A 19,513-nucleotide genomic window follows, 5' to 3' on the forward strand; every position below is an offset into this window, starting at 1 on the left:
AAAGGGTCTCTCACATCAGGCTGTGCACAGACAGGGCCCCACACCTTGTCAGCTAGAATCTTCGGGCAACGAAAACCAATGAGCAAGACAGAGACCACCCCCGCCCCACCTCCCCCCGACACCACGTTCCCGGACTCCACCTACCACAGCAGAAGAGAACTAAATGGCTCACTAGCATTTTCAAAGCCTGATCGCAAAAACATGGCCACTGACAAACCCTTAATGTGCTAAAAAATCATACCCATCGGAACATGCCACGTCCTGCTGCATCTGAAAGACGAGTTAGAAAAGCAGATAAAATGGATAAAAACCTCCACTCTCTATAAACTTGGCCCCAGAAGAGTAGCCTGCAAATACAGCTGCCCTTGTTTTCGTCCTAACTGAAACCCGGCAGAAACCCGAGGGCGCTCACTCAGGGTTCCCCCAGACCCGCGTCAGCACAGCTCACCACACGTCCTCACCCACGCACCGCAGGGGCTCCGATCGCCTCTCGAGGAAAACTCGACATGCCACGGAAACAGAGTCCCGGGCAGCCTGCGGGCTCCAGGCTCCCGATCCTGCCGGGACCCGCCGGCCCTGGGCAGCCGGGCTGGTCTGCCCAGGGGGCTCCCGCGCCCACACCCGGCCAGGCCACCAACACCAAAGCATCAAGGCACATGCTCGCCGGCTGGAGCCACTTCAGAAGCCTCCCAGCCCACGGCCGAGGGGCCGGAAGGTCTGGTCCCGCATTCCCCAGGGAGGGCAGGACTCAGGGAGAGCAGGCGTGGACGCCTGGCTTAACCAGACGGACAGGTTTCCGGTCCCACCTGGGGAGGCGGCTGGGCCACCCTGCAGCTCAATCAGGAGACCTCAGCAACAGCTGGAAAGGCCCTGAGATGACAAGACAAGGCCGCCTTCCGGGCCTGCCTCTCAACTCCGAAAGGGAACAGAATCCCACCAACTGGCTCAGCGGAGAAGACAGGAAGACCTACAAAGCCCTGCCAAGCACCCTGGCACCGCCCCCCGCCCCGAGCTCCGGGAGGCCCAGCCCCACCACCCCCAGGAGAGGGGTGAGGCGCCTGCAATTATCACGCAGGTGCTGCGGCAGGCGACCCGTGGCCCCGCAGGAGACGCGGCCCAGACCCCCGTCACTCCCTCACACGCATCTGGGCGGGCTGACAGCCCTGGCCCATCCCTGTGATGGAAGAGGGAAGACTGCAAGGCTGGGTCTCGTCACGGGGAGCTGGGCTGGGCACCCGGAAGCCTGTCCGGGGAGGTGTGGGGGACGCTGTGGCCACTCGGCCCCCAAGCCCCTCTCAGAGCGCTGGACCCGCGCACGCATGACCCTGACCGTGTCCACAGAGAGCCCTGCCCTCCAGTCCAGACGCCGGGGACCTGGGCTCAGCGTGAAGGGCTGGGGGTGGCCGGGCCCCTCACCAGGAGGCCGGCCCATCCTTCCCCACCGCGAGGCCCCAGCCTGGCTGCCCCTTTCCCAGACAAGCCCACAAACAGGGTAGCGGGAGCATCTCACACCAGAGACCCGGGAGACCCGGCTTGGCTTCTGGCCGTGGGCAAAGGGCCCATCACCCGTCATCCGCGCCAGGCGGGCAGTACCGGGTGGTGCTGCAGGCCGGGGGTTCTCTGCATTCACACAGGGAACCCTCGATGACCCGGGGGGCGGTGAGCCAGAAGAGCTGCTCCCCTGGTGACCGCTTGTGTGGCGCAGGCCAGGGGGTGCACATAGGGTGGGTGTCGGCCCCCGGAAACAAGGGAGCTGAGGGCACACAGCTGAGGTCTGAGGCTCAGCGACGGGGGGGGAGTCCGGAAGGCCCCAGCATCTGGTGGTGAGCTCGAGGGTGCCTGTTATATTAAAAGCTACGAAGTAAACAGACCAGAGGTCCTGCGTGACCAGAGACGGCTGCACACCATGACCCAAGGGCTGTGACATCCCCGATTCAAAGCACCTGCGGTCCCAAGACAGGAAAAAAAGAAGATCTGGCCCACAAGTCTCCCCTGCAAAGTCCCCTTGAAGCCCATACACTCTGCTCCAGAAACTCGGTCTCAGAGGGCAGTGCATCCTGCCACCTGCCCCCCGAGTCCGGCGGCCAAGCAGCTGAGAGGCCCCCGGACCATCTGCTGGACGGACCAGAGCCACTGGATCCTCTACTGCATCCGTCTGAAGGCCTCGCGTTAAGGATGCTCACAAGCAGGCTCTCCTGCAGGGAAACTTCTAGCTAAAGCTGTGTTTAGAGAGAAAAAAGAGTTGGCAGGTGGAAATCCAGCCACAGCTCGTCAGAATTCAGCCTCAAGTCAGAATCCATGAGGACTTTTTAAACATCTCCAAAAGACTGACCTCTGCGCTGGCTGACGTGTGTGTGTTTGTTGCTTGGTCGTGTCTGACTCTTTGCAACCGCATGGACTGTAGCCCACCAGGCTCCTCTGCCTAAGGGATTTCCCAGGCAAGAATACTGGAGTAAGTTGCCATTTCCTTCTCCAGGGGATCTTACTGACCCAAGGATCGAACCCAACTCTCCAGCAATGCAGGCAGATTCTTCACCTTCTGAGCCACCAAGGAAGTCCCTGGGTAAAGACGAGGGTCTACAAACCAGGCAACAAGGTCTCCATGTTACTCAGGCAGGAACAGTATTTGTAACCATCTGAAAACAGTGAAGACAAAATCGATTCTTTATGTTTGTGTTGCAATGATTTTTTTTTAAAAAACTGACATGGAGAGAATTCTAATTTAGGTTATGTTGGTGCACAAAAATAATCCCAGAGTAGGGTTCATATCTTCTAATTACACAGAATTTAGGACAAAACATTCATGCAAGTGATTCTGAAATACTTTATAAATAGGTCACCATCGGCTCTTTCTATTGCCAGGAGTTTTAAACTCAGCACAGCAGGGTCAGCCTGTGTGTGCAGACCCAGTGACAGGCAGGGGCCTGCAGTACCCTCCCATGGTGCCAGCCACGTCCTGGGCTGGCTGAGGACCAGACTGACAGTTTGTAAAAGCCAGTGGGAGGGCTGGTCTGAGAAATGTAAGCCTAGGGCTTCCAGGTGGCGCTGGTGGTAAAGAACCCACCTGCCAACGCAGGAGACCTAAGAGATGTGGGTTTAATCCCTGGGTCAGGAAGATCCCCTGGAAAAGTGCATGGCAACTCACTCCAGTATTCTTGTCTGGGGAGTCCCATGGACAGAGGAGCCTGGCGGGCACGGTCCACGGGGTCACAAAGAGTCAGACATGACAGAAATGACTCGGCACACGTGCAAGGAATGCAGAGACTCTCAGGACGGAAACCCGCTGGTGGAGAAGGCGGCAGGCCCCCCCGCCCCAGTCTGCTCCCAGCCGAACATGACACGGGCAGGCACGAAACCCAACCCGGCCGGGCCCGCCCTGAGCGGCCGAGTCAGCGTGAGGCCTGGGCACGGCGTCCTCACTGCAAGGACTCAGTGCCAGCAACTCACTTCAGTGGTAGTGCTTTTTTCCTTTTTTTTTCTTTTTTTTTTCCTGACATGAACCATTTTTAAAGTCTTTATTCAGTTTGTTACAGTATTGTCTCTGTTTTTTATGTTTCAGTTTCTCGGCCACCTGAGGCATGTGGGATCCCAGCTCCCCGAGCAGGGATTGAACCCACTCCCTGCGCACTGGAAGCCAAGTCTTAACCGCTGAACCACCAGGGAAAGCCCTACTCCGTATTTCTAATCACGAAGTTAAGGGGCTAATTATCAAAGATACACACTTGTGTAACTTAAAAGGAGAATGACGGTCAACTCAAGTCAGTGAGGTGGGGAGTCTGGGGGGACGAGCGCCAGCTGGGCCCCCCCCAGCACACCCTGATGCCCTCGGCCAAGCGCCGGGCCCACCAGGGCCCACGGTTAGTGTCCCATCAACGCCACGGGCAGGAGGCGGGTAGGACTCGGACCTCCTGGGGGTCTACCCAGGGACCTCAGCCTGGCCCTATTTAGATCTGGTAAACGTGGGCCCAAACCCACACAATCCACTATCTGACACAGCAGCGTTCAGTCCTGAATCAGATAACCAAGAGGAAGAGGCTTTCCCAACTGTGTGGGCCATCCCCTCATCAGGAGCCCTCTGACCCCCACTCACTCACCTGCCAAGCAGAGACAAGGTGGCCCCTTCCAGGGTGGCTGTAGTGGGGGGCAGCCATCCACACACACCCCCTGGCCCCACCAAGGGGGGTCCTTGCCCAGGGCACCCTCAGGTAGTCTGCCTGCTGCCCTCTGGCCAGCCTGGGCCCCACCCCATCCCTCTGGGCTGGTGAGGAGGGTTCCCCAACATCCCCAGGCTCCTCTGAAGACAGCCGGTTCCCCCACGGCAGAGGCGGCTGCCTGATGCAGACCATCACGTGGAGGCTTCTCCATGGCTGGCGAGCAGCCATGTCTCCTCCCGCCTCCAGCGGGCCGGTTTCTCGCCAACGTGGATGGACCCTGGCACCCTGGAGGCCTGACCCCCCTTCCAGGCGCTGCCAGGGGGCCTTCCCAGAGGCCTCTGCTCCTCGCCTGCCAGGCAGAGGCGGGGATGTGGGCGGTCACGTGGGCTCCTGGCCGTGCGCGCTCTGTCCTTCCCACCTGCAGGCAGGTGCCCGGGGCTGGAAGAAGCCCATGAGGGTTACTGGGGCAGACACGCGTGCCAGGCCCTGCCCGCCCCGGAGTCACAGTCTTAGATGTCCAGCTTCACAGGCGATACTCGGGCCGAGCCCAGCACCTCGCCCCCCAGACCAGCACTGGTCACCGTTCCCCCGGGACGAAGGCTGCCACGGAAGGAGCAGTAGGCACGGGGTGGTCCCCGCGGCCTGACCCGCCCTCCTGGGCCATCCTGCCAGCAGCTCCACCCGTGACCCCACCTTGGGCCCAGAGCTCGCTGCCTGTTGACTCAGGTTTCACTTCCTCTCCCCCAAAGCTGCTTGGCGGCAGTGAAGCCACACGTCTGCTGAGAGCAGGGTGAACCTCAGTCCTCTAAACCCCCGCTCCCGCTCCAGCACCCACGGGTCCCTGCCGCCACCTGCCCCCTCCAGCCCTCCCCGACTCTCGGATGCTGACGTGGCCACGCATGTCCCAGCTGCCTCCAACAGTGGTTGTGAAACAAGACGCTTTTCCCCTGATCCAGAAGGTACTCACCTAACAGGATGGATGGGGAGGGGCAGGACCTGGGGGCATGCCGCGGGGGAACACCCCCCACCGCAGGCAGCACCAGGCACACGCCCTCAGGGGGACCGCCCATCCAGGCAGTCTCCCCCCGACCTTCCTCTCTGGATGGACTAGGAGAAGGGCTGCAGACACCAACCCCTGGATGCCGAGGCCAGCATAGGACCCCAGGGGCACGGCCAGGGGATCGGGGAGGGGGACATCGCAAGGCTCAGCCTGCAGAGATGGGGGCGGCAGCCCCCACCTGGCCCACCCCCGGCCCGTACCCCCCCAGGGCTCCACCCCTGGGACCCCGCACCTGCGAGATGACTCACACCCTCTCAAGGCACAGCTATCAGCAGCCTGAGCGTCCGAACCCAGTTCTTCTAAGAGAGAGATTCCGTTGATACCGGAGGTTGGTGTGTTTTCTCAATGACTCAAGTTGCATCAGAGTTCTAAATGCCAAGCTCCTGCCCAAGGCCACCGCTGACACCCATCTCCTGGCCTCTGCCACCCCAGGAGCCCTCCGGGCATGCCCCCCCCCCCACCTCAGCCATCACTGCTCAGACCAGGCTCCACCCAGGGGTGTGGCACAGCACCCACCACACAGACCCCATCCCGGGGTAGCTGTGACCCCACAGATGACTGCAGTCAGCCCGAAGCTCCGCAGTCGGAGACGGGGAAACATGTGTCCAGCTGAGTATCCCCTGGCGGCTGCCTGTGGCTGTCATGGGGGACCCTGCAGACCCTCACACATGAACCAGGAAGCAGATGGGATGGGGGCGGCATGGCAAGGAGCTGGGTGGGGGCACCCAGCAGGGGAGGGGGGCAGTGAGCAGGGAGAGCCGGCCAACAGGACTGCAGCAGGTGGCCTCCAACAGGGCAGGGGGCTCACTCCCGGGCAGCTCCCGCACCCAGGGCAGCCCCGGCCCGCTGAGCCCCTGGCCAGCTCTCCCCACCTCCTCAATGCCCCCTCGCAGGACCAGGGGACGTGTGGCAGCATCTTGGTGAGGGCCCAGCCCCACAGTAGGGGGACAAGCGCCTTCAGGGTGCTCAGCTGAGGGGGCGGGGAAGGGACAGACGGCCATGTGCCAGCCATGTGTCCCACAGGCCCGCCCCCAGTGTGGCCCAGAACCCAGGCCTGCCAGAGGGGTAACCACATGCTAGCGGGGTCTCCAGTAACTTTGGAGAGGGGCTGACCTTGGGTAGACTGACCCAGGCCAGCTCCCGCCTCTCCCAGGAAGGGTGACATGGTGACCTACAGGTATAGACGGCACTGCGTGAGCAGGGCCTCCCCACGCGTGTAGACAGCACTGTCCACACCCAGCCTGGCCTACAACACGTGGTGCATGGGAACCGAGACGCTGAACCACGCACAGAGGCCAGCCGGGGTCCTGTCCACGGTCCCCACCATGTTATTAAGAGGGACACCCGCGGCTCTAGGCTTCTTCCGAGCCTGCCCAGGTGGGCAGGCCCCTTTGCTCTGAAGGGCTAAGCCAGCAAACCCCCGGCCGGGACCAGGGTGCCTGCCCCCTGCCCACCAGCTCAGCCCTAAAAAGGCGGGCACCCAGCCACTGCTCACTGCCCCACCTGCCCGGGGTCTGCTCAGCAGCCTCCAGCCACCCCACCCGGCCCCCAGGCCAACACACGGGTAGACGGAGCCCTGCCGGAGCCCTGCCGAAGCCGGCCTGAGGCCCGAGAAAGCCTGAGCGGAACTCCCCCAGTCCTCTCCTTCCCAGAAAGGGACCCGGCCTCCGAGCCCCGGCCCTGCTCCGCTGTGAGTGCCCAGGCCCGCCAGCGTCTGAGTCAAGCTCCAAGGGGTTCGGCCGGCAGCCCTTCTCCTCATGCAGACGAGGCCGGGCCTCCAGGCTGTGTTCAAAGCTGGCTCCACGTTCACATTTCAAAGGGATGCCACGACTGTGCCTGTCCCCACAGGCTGGGGCGGGGGGGTGACCGGGCACGGCAGGGAGCCCCCCAGTTCCCTTTCTCTCTTCCTGCAGACCTCCTGTGGAAGGCTGCAGCCCCCTAGCCTCTGCAGGGCCCGTGCACTGCGCGGCAAGTGTTCCGTGCCGAACAGCAAGGACCGGGACGAGCGGGAGCTGCATGCACACAGCACTCCAGCCCTTGAAGCCACTCCCCAGGGCCCGGGACAAGGCTGACCCGGCTCTGCAGATATGCTGGAACTGAGGGGTTACGTCAAAGGATGGCGAACGAGGGGGCCGGGTCTCCTGCTGCTGGAACGAAACTGACTCATCAGCGAGGGGCGACTGCAGCCTGGATCACTGGAAGGAGCTCACGTCTCACTGAGCGCAGACGCGGGCGGCCACACACAGGAGCGGCTGCAGGTGTGCGCATGCCCACACTGTCTGCGCCCTGCTCCGCCAGCTGAGTGGGCCCAGGGCAGCGACACCCTGGCAGCCGAGCTCGGGCCGGGCCCGGATCTTGGTTTCCGAAACCGTCCTCCAGTGAGAGGAGAACTGGCCGATTCCAGGGCTGGGAGCACCCGTCGGGCCGGGAGGAAGGAAGGAGCTGCCCAAATCGCCCCACGTTGACGGGGGCTCGTCAACAAAACCCAGGAGCCTCCTGGAAGAGTTCCCAGCGGCCCCACGCAAGAAGTAAAGTGGAACCGCACTGGAACTCAAGGCATAAAATAAGTACATGTGATTCCACACTGACGTTAGAAACGACCGAACAAACGAATAAACGAGGGAGAAGAGACAAGTCCCCGTTCAAAAGGTTCCAAATCACTCACAGACACCCTGTCCTCAAACCTTCCTTCCGAGAAGGACGGCACTGACAGAGGGGAAAGGGTCCGTCTACATCACCTGGGCGACCGCGGCCAGCATCACAGGGACCAGTCACGTTGACGGCACGCGCCCTGATGGGGTGGGGTGAGGGCCCCTCACCTCTCTGCTCTTCCTTCCAAAACCCACGACCCCCGTCTAACCCGGAGGAAAACATCCAATTCCGACAGCCGCCCAAACTCCAGGGGAGACGGATCTGCAGTGAACATAATATCCCTCAAGGCTGCAGTGCCCTGCTGGCCCAGTGGTTAAGAATCCGCCTGCTAACGCAGGGGACTCGGTTCCCTCCCTGGCCTGGGAGGAGCCCACGTGCTGCTGAGCCACGAAGAGCCCCTGCTCTGCAACAGGAGAAGCCACGGTGCTGAGAAGCCAGCACCTGCACTACAGAGCGGCCCCTCTTGGCGCGATTAGCAAAAGCCCGTGCACGGCAGCCGGGAATAAACACATTTAAAAAAAATTCCTCGACTGTCAAGCCATCAAACACAAGAGAAGTCCAAGAAACTGTCCCCGTCCAGAGAATCGGAAAGAGACGTGAAGACTAAATGTGACACGTGTCTCGGGTGGGGTCCTGGGATAAGAAAAAAGGACATCGGGTGAAAACTAAGGAAATCTGAACAAACGACAGACCAGTTAACGACGTGTCCACGCTGGTCCTTTCATTAACGGTAACGCCATTCCACGCTAAGGTATAAGATGGTAGTAATAAGAGAGGCTGTGGGTCCACGCTAAGGTATAAGATGGTAGTAATGAGAGAGACTGTGGGAAGGGACAGGCACCGGGGCGCCCTCTGTGTGATCTCTGTAATGTTTCTATAAATCTAAAACTGTGCTAACAAACACGGTTGATTATTTTAAAAAAAGAAAAGAAAACCAAATACCCAGCTCAGTGTGGGGCGGGGCGGGCGGGGCAGAGGCAGGGCGGGCGGGGCGGCAGGGCAGACTCACTCAGCACTTCTGCCATCACACCCAGGACACCCACAGCCAGACCTGGGCCTGCCCTTGAGCCGCTCTGGAGGACACAGACGGCAGAGTTGCAAAGTCAAGTGATCACACACTAACAGAGATAATCAAGAGAGAGAAACGGCGGGGCAGCCAGAGAGAGAGCCCGTGGGACCCACGGCTTCACAAACACGCCACGCCCCCACCATCTGCAACCCTTCACCCCCAGACCCTGTCTCCAATGAGGCCAGCCAGGGAAGGGATGAAAACGGGGACCCCTGCCCCCCAGGAGCTCAGAAGGCAGGCGGGTAGAGAGAGGGCCACACACAGGACAACAGGCACAAGGGCCCTAAATGCGGGGGCGAGGGAAGGCCAGGAAGGCTTCCTGGAGGCGGTGACCTGCGTGCAGCTCACAGGAGAGCTGTGTCGAAGGCCACTGAAAATGAGTCACGTGAATTGGCTCACGGTGCCAGCATGGAGTTCTCAGACAGCCACCAACTCTGACCTGACCCCAGGTGCCTGGTGAGGCAAGGAAAGCCACCCCAGACTCATGAGAAAAGGTGGTTCAGGGCCACCTGGGGTTGGGAAGAGAGGCCGCACTTCAGAAGAGGCGCCCAGCGCAGTTCTGCCACTGCACGCTGCCGCACAGATGAAAACGCACCCCGCTAAGTGACGGAAAGCAGAGTCCAACGGCCCCGGAGCGTTATGATTCCAGATATGAAAGGTCCCGGACAGGCAAATCCGTGGAGACAGAAAGCAGATTAGCGGTTGTCAGAGGCTGGAGAGAAAGAGGGAATGAGTGATTGCTAAAGGGGGTGATGAAAACGTTCTAAAATTAGACTGTGGTGACGCTCGCACAATTCTGTGGATCCGCTGGAAGTTGGTGAACTGCACTCGGGATGGGTGGATATCATGGCATGCGAACTGGACCTGGGTCAAGGTACCCTCTCACCGTCCAGGCCTGCCCGCTGCCCTCGGGGAGCCCGGCCCCTCCCCACCGCCAGGCCCCCAGCTTAGCTCAGCCGCAGGTGGGCTCCCCACAGCCAGTACCCCAGGACCCAAAGCTGCTGGCCCCTGGAGGCCAGGCTGCAGAGGGGGCCCCCTGAGGGCAGGGCAAGGCCATGGCCTCGGCTCATTGCAAGGAGTGCCTGCACTCATTCCTACCCTGGCTGTTGAGACCAGGACAGACAGGAAAGCGCCAGCCCCTGCCTCCTGGGAGGAGCACGATGACTGGCCGGGGAGGGGGCAGCAACTGAGACGGGCTCTGCGGTCAGGGTGCCCAGGGAAGGCCTCCCCAGCAAGGCGGGGTGGAGCAGAGACGTGCCCAACACACGGGTCTGCCGTGCCAACAGCCCTGCACGCAGCACCCACCGACCGAGGTGGAGAGGGGAGGGCTGGAGAGGGAGGCTGGGCCTCTCGGACCCAGGGCTGGGCTCAGCTGTGCCCACCCCCTACTCCATGCTGGGGGGTAGGGGGGCCTCCTGCCTCCTTGTCCACGTACCCCGCCCACACCCCACCCAGAGGGAAGGGCTGGAGGCAGCGGCATGTCCCACCAAGGCGGGGGGGACCTGATCACAGAAGGGCGAGTGTTTCCCTGGGGGCCCCCAGACCGCCAGCCCTCATGGCGCGGGCACACTTGGTTTTCCCAAACTGGGTCTGGCAGCACCGGGGGTTCTGGGTAGGCATGCCTCCCCCAACAAAATCCATTCCCCAGGGACAGAGCCAGGCTCTCTGAAGGCCTCCTCGAGTCACAGAGGGAGCCGCCCAGGACGGAAGTCAGGTGTCACTCCTGGGGTGTGGTCTGACCTCCCAGGGGACAACCAGGGCCACTCCACCCAAACCAGCCAGTGCTGGGGAGGGGGTGCGCTGCGCTGCGCTCCTTAACCACGACTCTCCTCCTGGGGGATGGGCAGTGGCTGGGGCCCCCACCCAGGGCCTTCCTGGGGGAGGCAGCGCAGATGCGCCAGCTCGGGCCAGGGCGTTTTCGGGCCTCCGGTTTCTACTTTCCACACCTAGACCTTTGGTTCCCGAGGCCCAGAGAGGCTAAGCGTCTTGCCCAAGAGCACACAGCGACAGACTGGGCATTTTCCACTTGACCCCGCCCTGCGTACGGCACTCAGCTTAGAACAAACACCCAACTCTGCCACTCACCAGCGTGTGGCCTCAGGGAAGTTACTTAACCTCCCTGTGCCCAGGCTGCCTCATCTGTAAGGGGAGCTAATAACAGCCCCGAGCTCCAGCTATGATGAAAAGCAATCATGTGAAGTGCAGGCGACACGATCAGGCCTGGGCTAAGGGATGCTCTTGCCATCAGCACACCTGTGACGGCAGAGAGACTTCTCATCATGACCGTAAACTTACTCCTTGTGTTTCTTTCACAAACCCCCAGAAATTCCCCTGATCAACAAGAGCACTGCCTCTGCAGCCAAACACCCGAGTTCCCATCCTGGCTGAGCCGCCTAGGTCACTGGGGGCTGAGACCAGCCGCCCACCTCTCCAGTTTCTGCATCCGCGGGAAGGGTGACAGCTAGGCTGTGAGCACCACGCCGGCCGTGGGCGCCGTGCACGTCGTCTGACGCTGAACTGAGCGGTTTCTATTACCATTGTTTTCTTTTTTTTTTGACAGACCAGTACTTCTTGTCTGCCGGTGTAACCACTGGGGACTTTAATCACAGGGCTTAAACACAGTCACAACCCTGATTATAACTCAAAGGCCAAACAGTCTTAACGAGAGCCCCGAGACGGCGACTGTCATTAGTGGTGAATTACAGTCCCAAGCCGCTGCCCGGCCCCTTGATTCAGTCCACGCGCCGACGCTGGAGGCGCGGAGAACACGGTTTTCTCTAATTAGGGAAACCCTCACTTTCTTGCTCCATCTCTGTCTGTAAAAGAAGTCGGACGGCCTGCCTTTAAGTTCTCAAGTGAACCAATCGCCCTTCTCCGACAGCGGCCAGCTCCGAGCAGACGGCCAGGCCACCCCTCCGCTGGGCTGGCTGGGCCTTCACCACCCTAGTCACGAAGTGAGCATCCCCGTCACGGACCTGGGCCTCCTCCTTGCTCCACAGCCAGCACCTGAACTGTCACCCCCGGTACGAGGGCATTTTCTGGATTCTGCCCAGGACAAAGACCCAAGGAGAGCCGCCACTGCCATACCACCCAAAAGCCGAGGAAAACTCAGACCTCGACCCTCTGTGCTGCCCAAGGCCCCAAGCGGTTTTCGAGTCCCCGACCAAAGGCCTTCGGAGCACCACCTGAGTGCCCACACGGCAGGTCTGGGCTCATAAACAGAAGCTGCTCGCCCCGGGCCAGAGCGTCTGTATTCCTCCTGTCAGCACCTTCACAGCCCAGGTCTCATTACCCACCCCACCCCCATTCATTTTTAAATTATTTAAAAACAGGAAGGCTCTGCTACACGACCTAAGGCTGTCCGCAGCCCCGCTGGGGAGCAGACGGTCTCCTTCCTGCGGACGGCAGGTGAGGAGCCCCCGCCCACCTCACAGGACAGGGGGCAGGCCGGTCACTCAACCCCCACAGGGTCTTCCTTTCCAGCGGGCACATGCCCTCTGCGGACCAGAGCCCCCTAGACGCTCAGGGAGGCCCCAGTGCACCAACGCCACAGAAGCCAGCCATCCGGACACACACAGGGGCTCAAGCGCCAGAAGCCCTGCGAGAATGGAGATCAGCCCAGGTCCCCGAGAGGGTGCAGCCCCCAGAAACGAGGGCCTGGCTGGAGGCACACCGCTCCACAACGGGAACCCCACTCCCACGCAAAGCTTGGGTGCAGTCGGCTTCAAGAGGGAACTCCCAAACCAAGACGCATGGGGAGCTGGAAGGGGCCCCCTGCCGCCCACGAGATGACCGGAGACAGACAGGTGGCCCCGTCCACCCGTCTGCAGGTGCTCAGAACCACCCACATGGGTCAGACCCTGAAACATCGAGGGGAGCCCTGCGCTTCTCCGATGACACTGACTCACCAGACGGGCGCTGGGCCTGGCACTGGGATCCCTCACCTGTAACATTGCTCAGATATGCGGATACAAAGAGAAAGTGCGCTTCGGGCTTACAACCTCCCCTGGCGACATCACTCTCACTAGAACCTAATAATGCTTTGTGTTCATCGTGCCCGAGCCATTACTCTGTTCCATCAGACAGCAAGAAACGGTGATTCAGGAAAAGCCGGCCCAGGGCTCCTCGTCTCTGACTGGCGAGGGTGAGGCCCAGGAGGGCAGGGGAAGCAGGGGTCACACGGAGCTGCCGACCATCGGCTTCCTGATGCCCGCTCTGGCTGAAGAGATGACAGGAGCGCCTCACAGGCCAATGGCTTGGAGGGACCACCAGGTTCTCCTCTCACGAAGGGCCCCTGCCTGCCTTGGTGGGAGATGCAGGCTCAGGGTGGCCAGGATCACGCAGGACACACTCGGAGACTTCCCTGTGTGGCTTCCAGGAAATGCCTCTCCGGAGCGTGGGAGGGCAGACTGCACAGGGACAGGCCCTGCCCATCCCCAGGCCACACCCCACAGCCCATCAGCCACGGCAGCCCAGCGGAGAGAAGGGCAGAGGAGGGGAGGCACCCACGTAGACGCCCAGGGCAGTGGCGGGGGGTCGGGGGGAGAACCCACCTCCCCAGGCCCCAGGACCAAGCTGGCAAACCCTGTCCCCATGAGTCCAGCAATGTCCAGACTGCGGGTCAAGACCCCTGCCCACGGGCACAGTGCTGCAGAAGCAGCGACATCAAGGCCGAGGCAGAGGGAAGGTCAGGAAGGCCAGGCCCCCGACCTGGACCAGGCAGGGAGTCTTCAGAGGGGCGGCGGTAGAAAGGAGTGGCAGGTTTACCGAGGTCCCTGATCCCAAGGGTCCCAGCTACCTGTTGTGAGACTGTTTCATCCTAGCAGGGGACAAGAGCAAACCCCTGGAACACACTCACCCAGCCGAACCGTGTGTCCCCGATGGGCCGGGGACACACGGCAGAGTCAGGGCCACAACAGCCGCCCAGAAGGGAAGGGCACCGCGGCCTCTCCTGGTGTTGGGATCTCTGCCCTGGGTGTGTCCAGTCTGGAAGTGGGGTGGGGGCTGCACCATCTAATGCTCTCGTCAGCCCCCTCCCCGCTTACTGCTGGGGAAACTGAGGCAAGGGAGGGCTCAAGGCCTTCCTGCCCAAGGTCACCGAGCAGATGCCATGCAGACAAGACCCCAAACTTCTCTCTCAACCGCTGCACAGCCCAGCTCATCCTGCCAGGCCCAGGCCTGAGACAAGTCCCAAGGCCGGGCTGCGATGGGGGCTGGGGCCCAGGCACCTCCATTTTTGTGGGGGGAGTGATAAACAGAACTAGGAAGGCGAGAAAGGAACCCGGCGCTGCAAAAGGTGTGCCCAAACCAAATCCTCCCCGCCTCCGGAAATGTAGGGCTGGCAACACCTCCAGGGTGGGCTCAGCTTCCCTCAGGTCCAGGGCCCAGGCCGGGGCACGGACAGGTGCCCCAGCCCACCTGGTGGTAAGCCTGCCCAGGGGTGCAGGGCCTGCCCGGGTCAGGGGGCGCCTCAGGTTGGGGACTGCTGCTCTACGCCTCACCTCCCAGCGAGGCTGGCCCCAGCAAAGCCCCACCAGCTAAAAGCCCGGGACAAAGGGAAAGGAGACGGGGCAAATCGAGGGGTGCGGGGAGGGCAACTTTTTGGTGGGGTCATCTCCAGGGGCATAGGGGCCGGGGTCGCCCTCCACCTCTCCTGTGTCCCCCAGGAGTGAGCTCCTAAGACGACATTCACCGCGCCCCAGCCTGGACCCGGCGGCCTGCGCCCCACCGACCAACCTCCCATCTCAGGCTCCGCGCCCACGGGACGTCCTCCTCTCCCCGGCCGGCCGGGCATGACGCGGACCCGGAGACGCCGGGGCCCGCGCGCGCGGGAGGGGGGTGGCCGTGACGCGCGCCCAGGCCGCGCGGGACCCGGGGGCGTGTATGCGGGGCGCGTCCGCGCGGGTCCAGGCTCGGAGGGCCGCTGGCTGCGGGCGCTGGGAGGGCACTGCCGGGTTTCGGGCCGGCCAGCCCCCGAACGGGTCTGCGTGGCCGGCGAGTGGGCGTCCGCGCGCGCGCGCCGCTTACCCTGCGCGGAGATCGGGGCCACCTCTCATCCACCCGCCGCCTCGGCGCGCCCCTCACCAGCCGCCCGGCCGCGCTGCACCTGCCGCCCGCGCGGGAGCCGAGCGGCGCCGGGGAGCCCGGAGGAGGCGGCGGCCCCGCGGGTCCGGGCCACTAGCGCGGAGGCGGCGGCGGCGCCAGGTCGCGCGCTCGCGTCCCGCTGCGCGGAGTCTGCGCGCCCCCGGCCTGGCCTGCGCAGCCGCCGCCCCGCCCTAATCCCCGCCCCGCGTCGGCACGCCCCGCCCGGCGTCGCCCCGCCCCAAGACCTGAGCCGGCTCGCCCCGCCCCGCGCCGCCGCGCCACGCCCCGCGCCGCGCCTTAAAGGAGCCGCGCCCCCTTGCACGGCCTTGGCTCTCCCCTCCCGCCCCGGCGCGGCGGTCCCGCGGGGGCGCGCCTGCCCTGGCGGGTCCGCGCGCGAGAACGAGCGCGGTCACGCGGCGCCGCCTTTGTTTGGGTGGCGCACGTGCGCCCCCGCCACCTGCACCCACGCGGACGCGCAGCGGCCCCTCAGGGCGGCCTTCCGCCGCCTGCGCCCAGGGCCTCGCGGCCCCGCGAGTCTATAGGGCGGACGCCACGGGCACAGCCACGCACGGGCACGCGTGCCGCTGCCCCTTCATCCGCTGTCCGCCGGCCACGCATCCCAGGGGCAGCCGCAGTGGGACCGCCTGTGGTTCCGACCTGGGTCCAAGACGGCCACCCTCCCGTGGCGACCACATCCCAAAGGAAACCGCCTTTGCCCTGACGCCACGGTGCCCACGAGGGGAGGGAACCTAGAGCCTGCAGGGGAGGGTCGGTGCCGGGCACGCACCCCCTCTAGGCTGGCATACCTAGCAAGGGCTGAGCCCCATGCCGAGGGAGGGGACTCCCTGTCCTCAGGATCTGGACTGCTTTCTCTAAGTCGCACCTTTGTCATTCAAGGAATGCCCTCCACCAACCCTCCACTCTCCTGCATCTTCCCTGCGGGGAGACCATGGGGGTGGGGTGGGGAGAAAGCTAGGCCTGTCTGCCTCTTTGCGACCCCGACCCCATGGACTGTAGCCCTCCAGGGTCCTCTGTCCATGGATTCCCCAGGCAAGAATACTGGGGTGGGTTGCCATTTCCTTCTCCAGGGGATCCTCCCGGTGCAGGGATTGAACCCAGGTCTTCTGCATTTTAGGCAGATTCTTGACCCTCTGAGCCACCAGGGAAGCCCCCCTACCAAAGAGAACCCTGCCCATCCCTAGCCTCCAGAATCTAAGGCTGGCTAGCTCACAGGTAGAGGGGACCACACCTCCAAAACCACAAGTCCTCATCCTGGGTTAGGGGGCCCCACAATTAATTTCTCATCCAAGCCTGACCTGGGGAATGCTGCTGGGGCTTAGAGTGGGAGGAGCCAAAAGACCCGGCCCACAGGCCCCCCCACCCCCAGCCCTCTCAGCCACCTCTCCTCCCCTGGGCCCTCTGGGCTCTGCCTTGATCGTCCCATCTGCTTTATGTGTCTTCAGCCCAGCTCCCCTGCTCCGCTGCAAACCCAGTGACAGCGGGAGTCCTCCAGGCACCTCCGAGAATCCACAGCTAACCCCACACCACACCAATGCCCTAATGCACCTCCCCACCTCCAATCCAGTCCTCAAGTCTCCCAACTCAAGTGCTCCGGAAGCATTCCCTGAGGCAAGTGTCAACTGAAAAAAATTTGCACAGCCTAAAAGTCGAGAATTATGTTCTATTTGGCAGACTCACTTAGCCTAGCATGGCAGCCTTTCAGATACCTCTGAGGGACTTGTTCCAAAGAGGTCAGGAAAGGAGCCTTGGGCTTCCCTGGTGGCTCAGCAGGAAAGAATCCACCCGCAACGCGGGAGGTGCAGGTTCAATCCCTGAGTCGGGAAGGTTAGCCGGAGAAGGAAACGGCAATCCACTCCAGTACTCGTGCCTCAGAAATTCCATGGACAGAGGAACCTGGAGGGCTGTAGTCCATGGGGCTGCAAAGAGTAGGACTCAGAGACTTAACAACAACAGGATATACACCAGTTTTGGTTTGGGGGATAGATAGAGAAAAAGTAGATGAACAACAAAAGATTACTGATAATCACAAAAACAGACATCTCAAACTAAAGATTTTAGTGCTTTTTCTTCATGGATCACAGCCTTGTCAAGGCAAAGGGGCTTGTGTAACTCAAAGAACCTCTATGAGCCAGGCCATGTAGACAAACAACTTACGGTGCAGAGTTCTGACTAAACATGGTTACCTGGAGGAAGGGGTAGTAAACCGCTCCAGGATTCTTGCCTTGAGAACCCCACGAACAGTATGAAAAGGCAAAAAGATACGACCCCAGAAGATGAGGCCCCCAGGACGCAAGGTGTCCAGTATGCTACTAGGGAAAAATGGAAGGCCGTTTACTCATGAAGAGGCTGGGCCAAAGCAGAAACGATGCCCAGCTGTGGGTGCGTCTCGTGGTGAAACTCCAGTGCTGTAAAGAACAATATCGCCTAGGAGCATGGAACGTTAGGTCCACGCGAGGTGGATGTGGTCAAGCAGGAGATGGCAAGAGAGGACACTGACGTCTTAGGAATCAGTGAACTAAAATGGACCAGAATCGGTGAATTTAATTCAGATGACCATTCTATCTACTACTGTGGGCAAGAATCCCTTAGAAGAAATGGAGTAGCCCTCATAGTCAACAGTAGTCCGAAATGCAGTACTCGGGTGCAATCTCAAAAACGACAGAATGATCTCGGTTCATTTCCAAGGCAGGTCATTCAACATCACCGTAATTCAGATATATGCCCCAACCAGTAACACTGAAGAAGCTGAAGTTGAACGGTTCTATGAAGACTTACAAGACCTTCTAGAACTAACACCAAATAAAGATGCCTTTTTCATCATAGAGGATTGGACCGCAAAAGTGGGAAATCAAGAGATACCTGGATTAACAGGCAACTCTGACCTTGAAATACAAAATGAAGCAGGGCAAAGGCTAACAGAGTTTTGTCAAGAGAACACACAGGTTGTAGAAACACCCTCTTTCAACAACACAAGAGATGACTCTACACATGGACATCACCAGATGGTCGATACCAAAATCAGATTGATTATATTCTTGGCAGCCGAAGATGGAGAAGTTCTCTAACAGTCAGCAAAAATAAGACCTGGAGCTGACCATGGCTCAGATCATCAACTCCTTATTGCAACATTCAGACTTAAATTGAAGAAAGTGGGAAAAACCACTAGGCCGCTCAGGTATGACCTAATTCAAATCCCTTATGATTACATAGTGGAAGTGACAAATAGATTCAAGGGATTACATCTGATAGACAGAGTGCCTGAAGAGCTATGGATGGAGGTTCGTGACCTTGAACAGGAGGTGCTGACCAAAACCGTCCCAAAGGAAAAGAAATGCAAAAAGGCAAAGTGGCTGTCTGAGGAGGCCTTACAAATAGATGAGAAAACAAGAGAAGCGAAAGGCAAGGGTGGAAGAGAAAGATACACCCAACTGAAGGCAGAGTTGCAGAGAACAGCGAGGAGAGATAAGAAAGCCTTCCTCAGTGATCAGTGCACAGAAATAGAGGAAAACAGTGGAACGGGAAAGAATAGAGATCTCTTCATGAAAACTAGAGATATCAAGGGGACAAGGATGCAAGGGTGGGCACGATAAAGCCCAATAAGAATATGGACCTGACGGAAGCAGAGGAGATCAAGAAGAGGTGGTGAGAATTATACAAAGAAGGTCTTAATGACCCAGATGACCACGATGCTGTGGTCACTCACCTAGAGCCAGACATCCTGGAGTGTAAAGTCAAGGTGCCTTAGGAAGCATCACTATGATCCAAGCTAGTGGAGGTGATGGAATTCCAGTTAAGCTATTTCAAATCCTAAAATTTGATGCTCTTAAAGTGCTGCACTCAATATGCCAGCAAATTTGGAAAACAGCCGTGGCCACAGGACTGGAAAAGGTTAGTTTTCATTCCAATCCCAAAGAAAGGCAATGCCAAAGAATGCTCAAACTACTGAAAAGTTGTGCTCATTTCACATGCTAATAAGGTAGTGCTCAAAATCCTTCAAGCTAGGCTTTAGCTGTACGTGATGTCCAGATGTGCAAGCTAGATTTAGAAAAAGCAGAGGAACCAAGAGACCAAATTGCCAGCATTTGTTGGATCATAGAAAAAGCAAGGGAATTCCAGAAAACATCTACTTCTGCTTCACTGACAGTGGTAAAGCGTTTGACTGTGTGGATAACAAAAAACTTGGAAAATTCTTCAAGAGGTGGAAATACCAGACCATCTCACCATCTCTGCCTCCTGAGAAATCTGTATGCAAGTCAAGAAGCAAGAGTTAGAACCAGACATGGAACAACAGACTGGTTCCATATTGGGAAAGGAGTACATCAAGGCTGTATGCTGTCACCCTGCTTATTAACTTCTGTACAGAGTACATCATGTGAAATGCTGGGCTGGATGAAGCACAAGCTGGAATCAAGATTGCCGGGAGAAATATCAACAACCTCAGATATGAAGATGACACCACTTTAATGGCAGAAA

At 60.1% G+C, this 19,513-nt stretch overlaps 1 protein-coding gene across 1 annotated transcript in view; it reads right to left on the minus strand.

The window, feature by feature from the left end:
• Positions 1-15,076, minus strand: part of GRAMD4 (GRAM domain containing 4) — a 66,233-nt gene extending 51,157 nt beyond the window's left edge. Inside the window, exon 1 of the mRNA XM_027540481.1 lies at positions 14,963-15,076. Coding sequence (XP_027396282.1) covers positions 14,963-14,991 — 29 coding nt within the window. The 5' untranslated portion in view covers positions 14,992-15,076. The remainder of the gene's footprint in view (positions 1-14,962) is intronic.
• Positions 15,077-19,513: the final 4,437 nt, after the last annotated feature.

This window comes from Bos indicus x Bos taurus, chromosome 5 (assembly GCF_003369695.1).
Source record: "Bos indicus x Bos taurus breed Angus x Brahman F1 hybrid chromosome 5, Bos_hybrid_MaternalHap_v2.0, whole genome shotgun sequence".
NCBI lineage: Eukaryota > Metazoa > Chordata > Mammalia > Artiodactyla > Bovidae > Bos > Bos indicus x Bos taurus.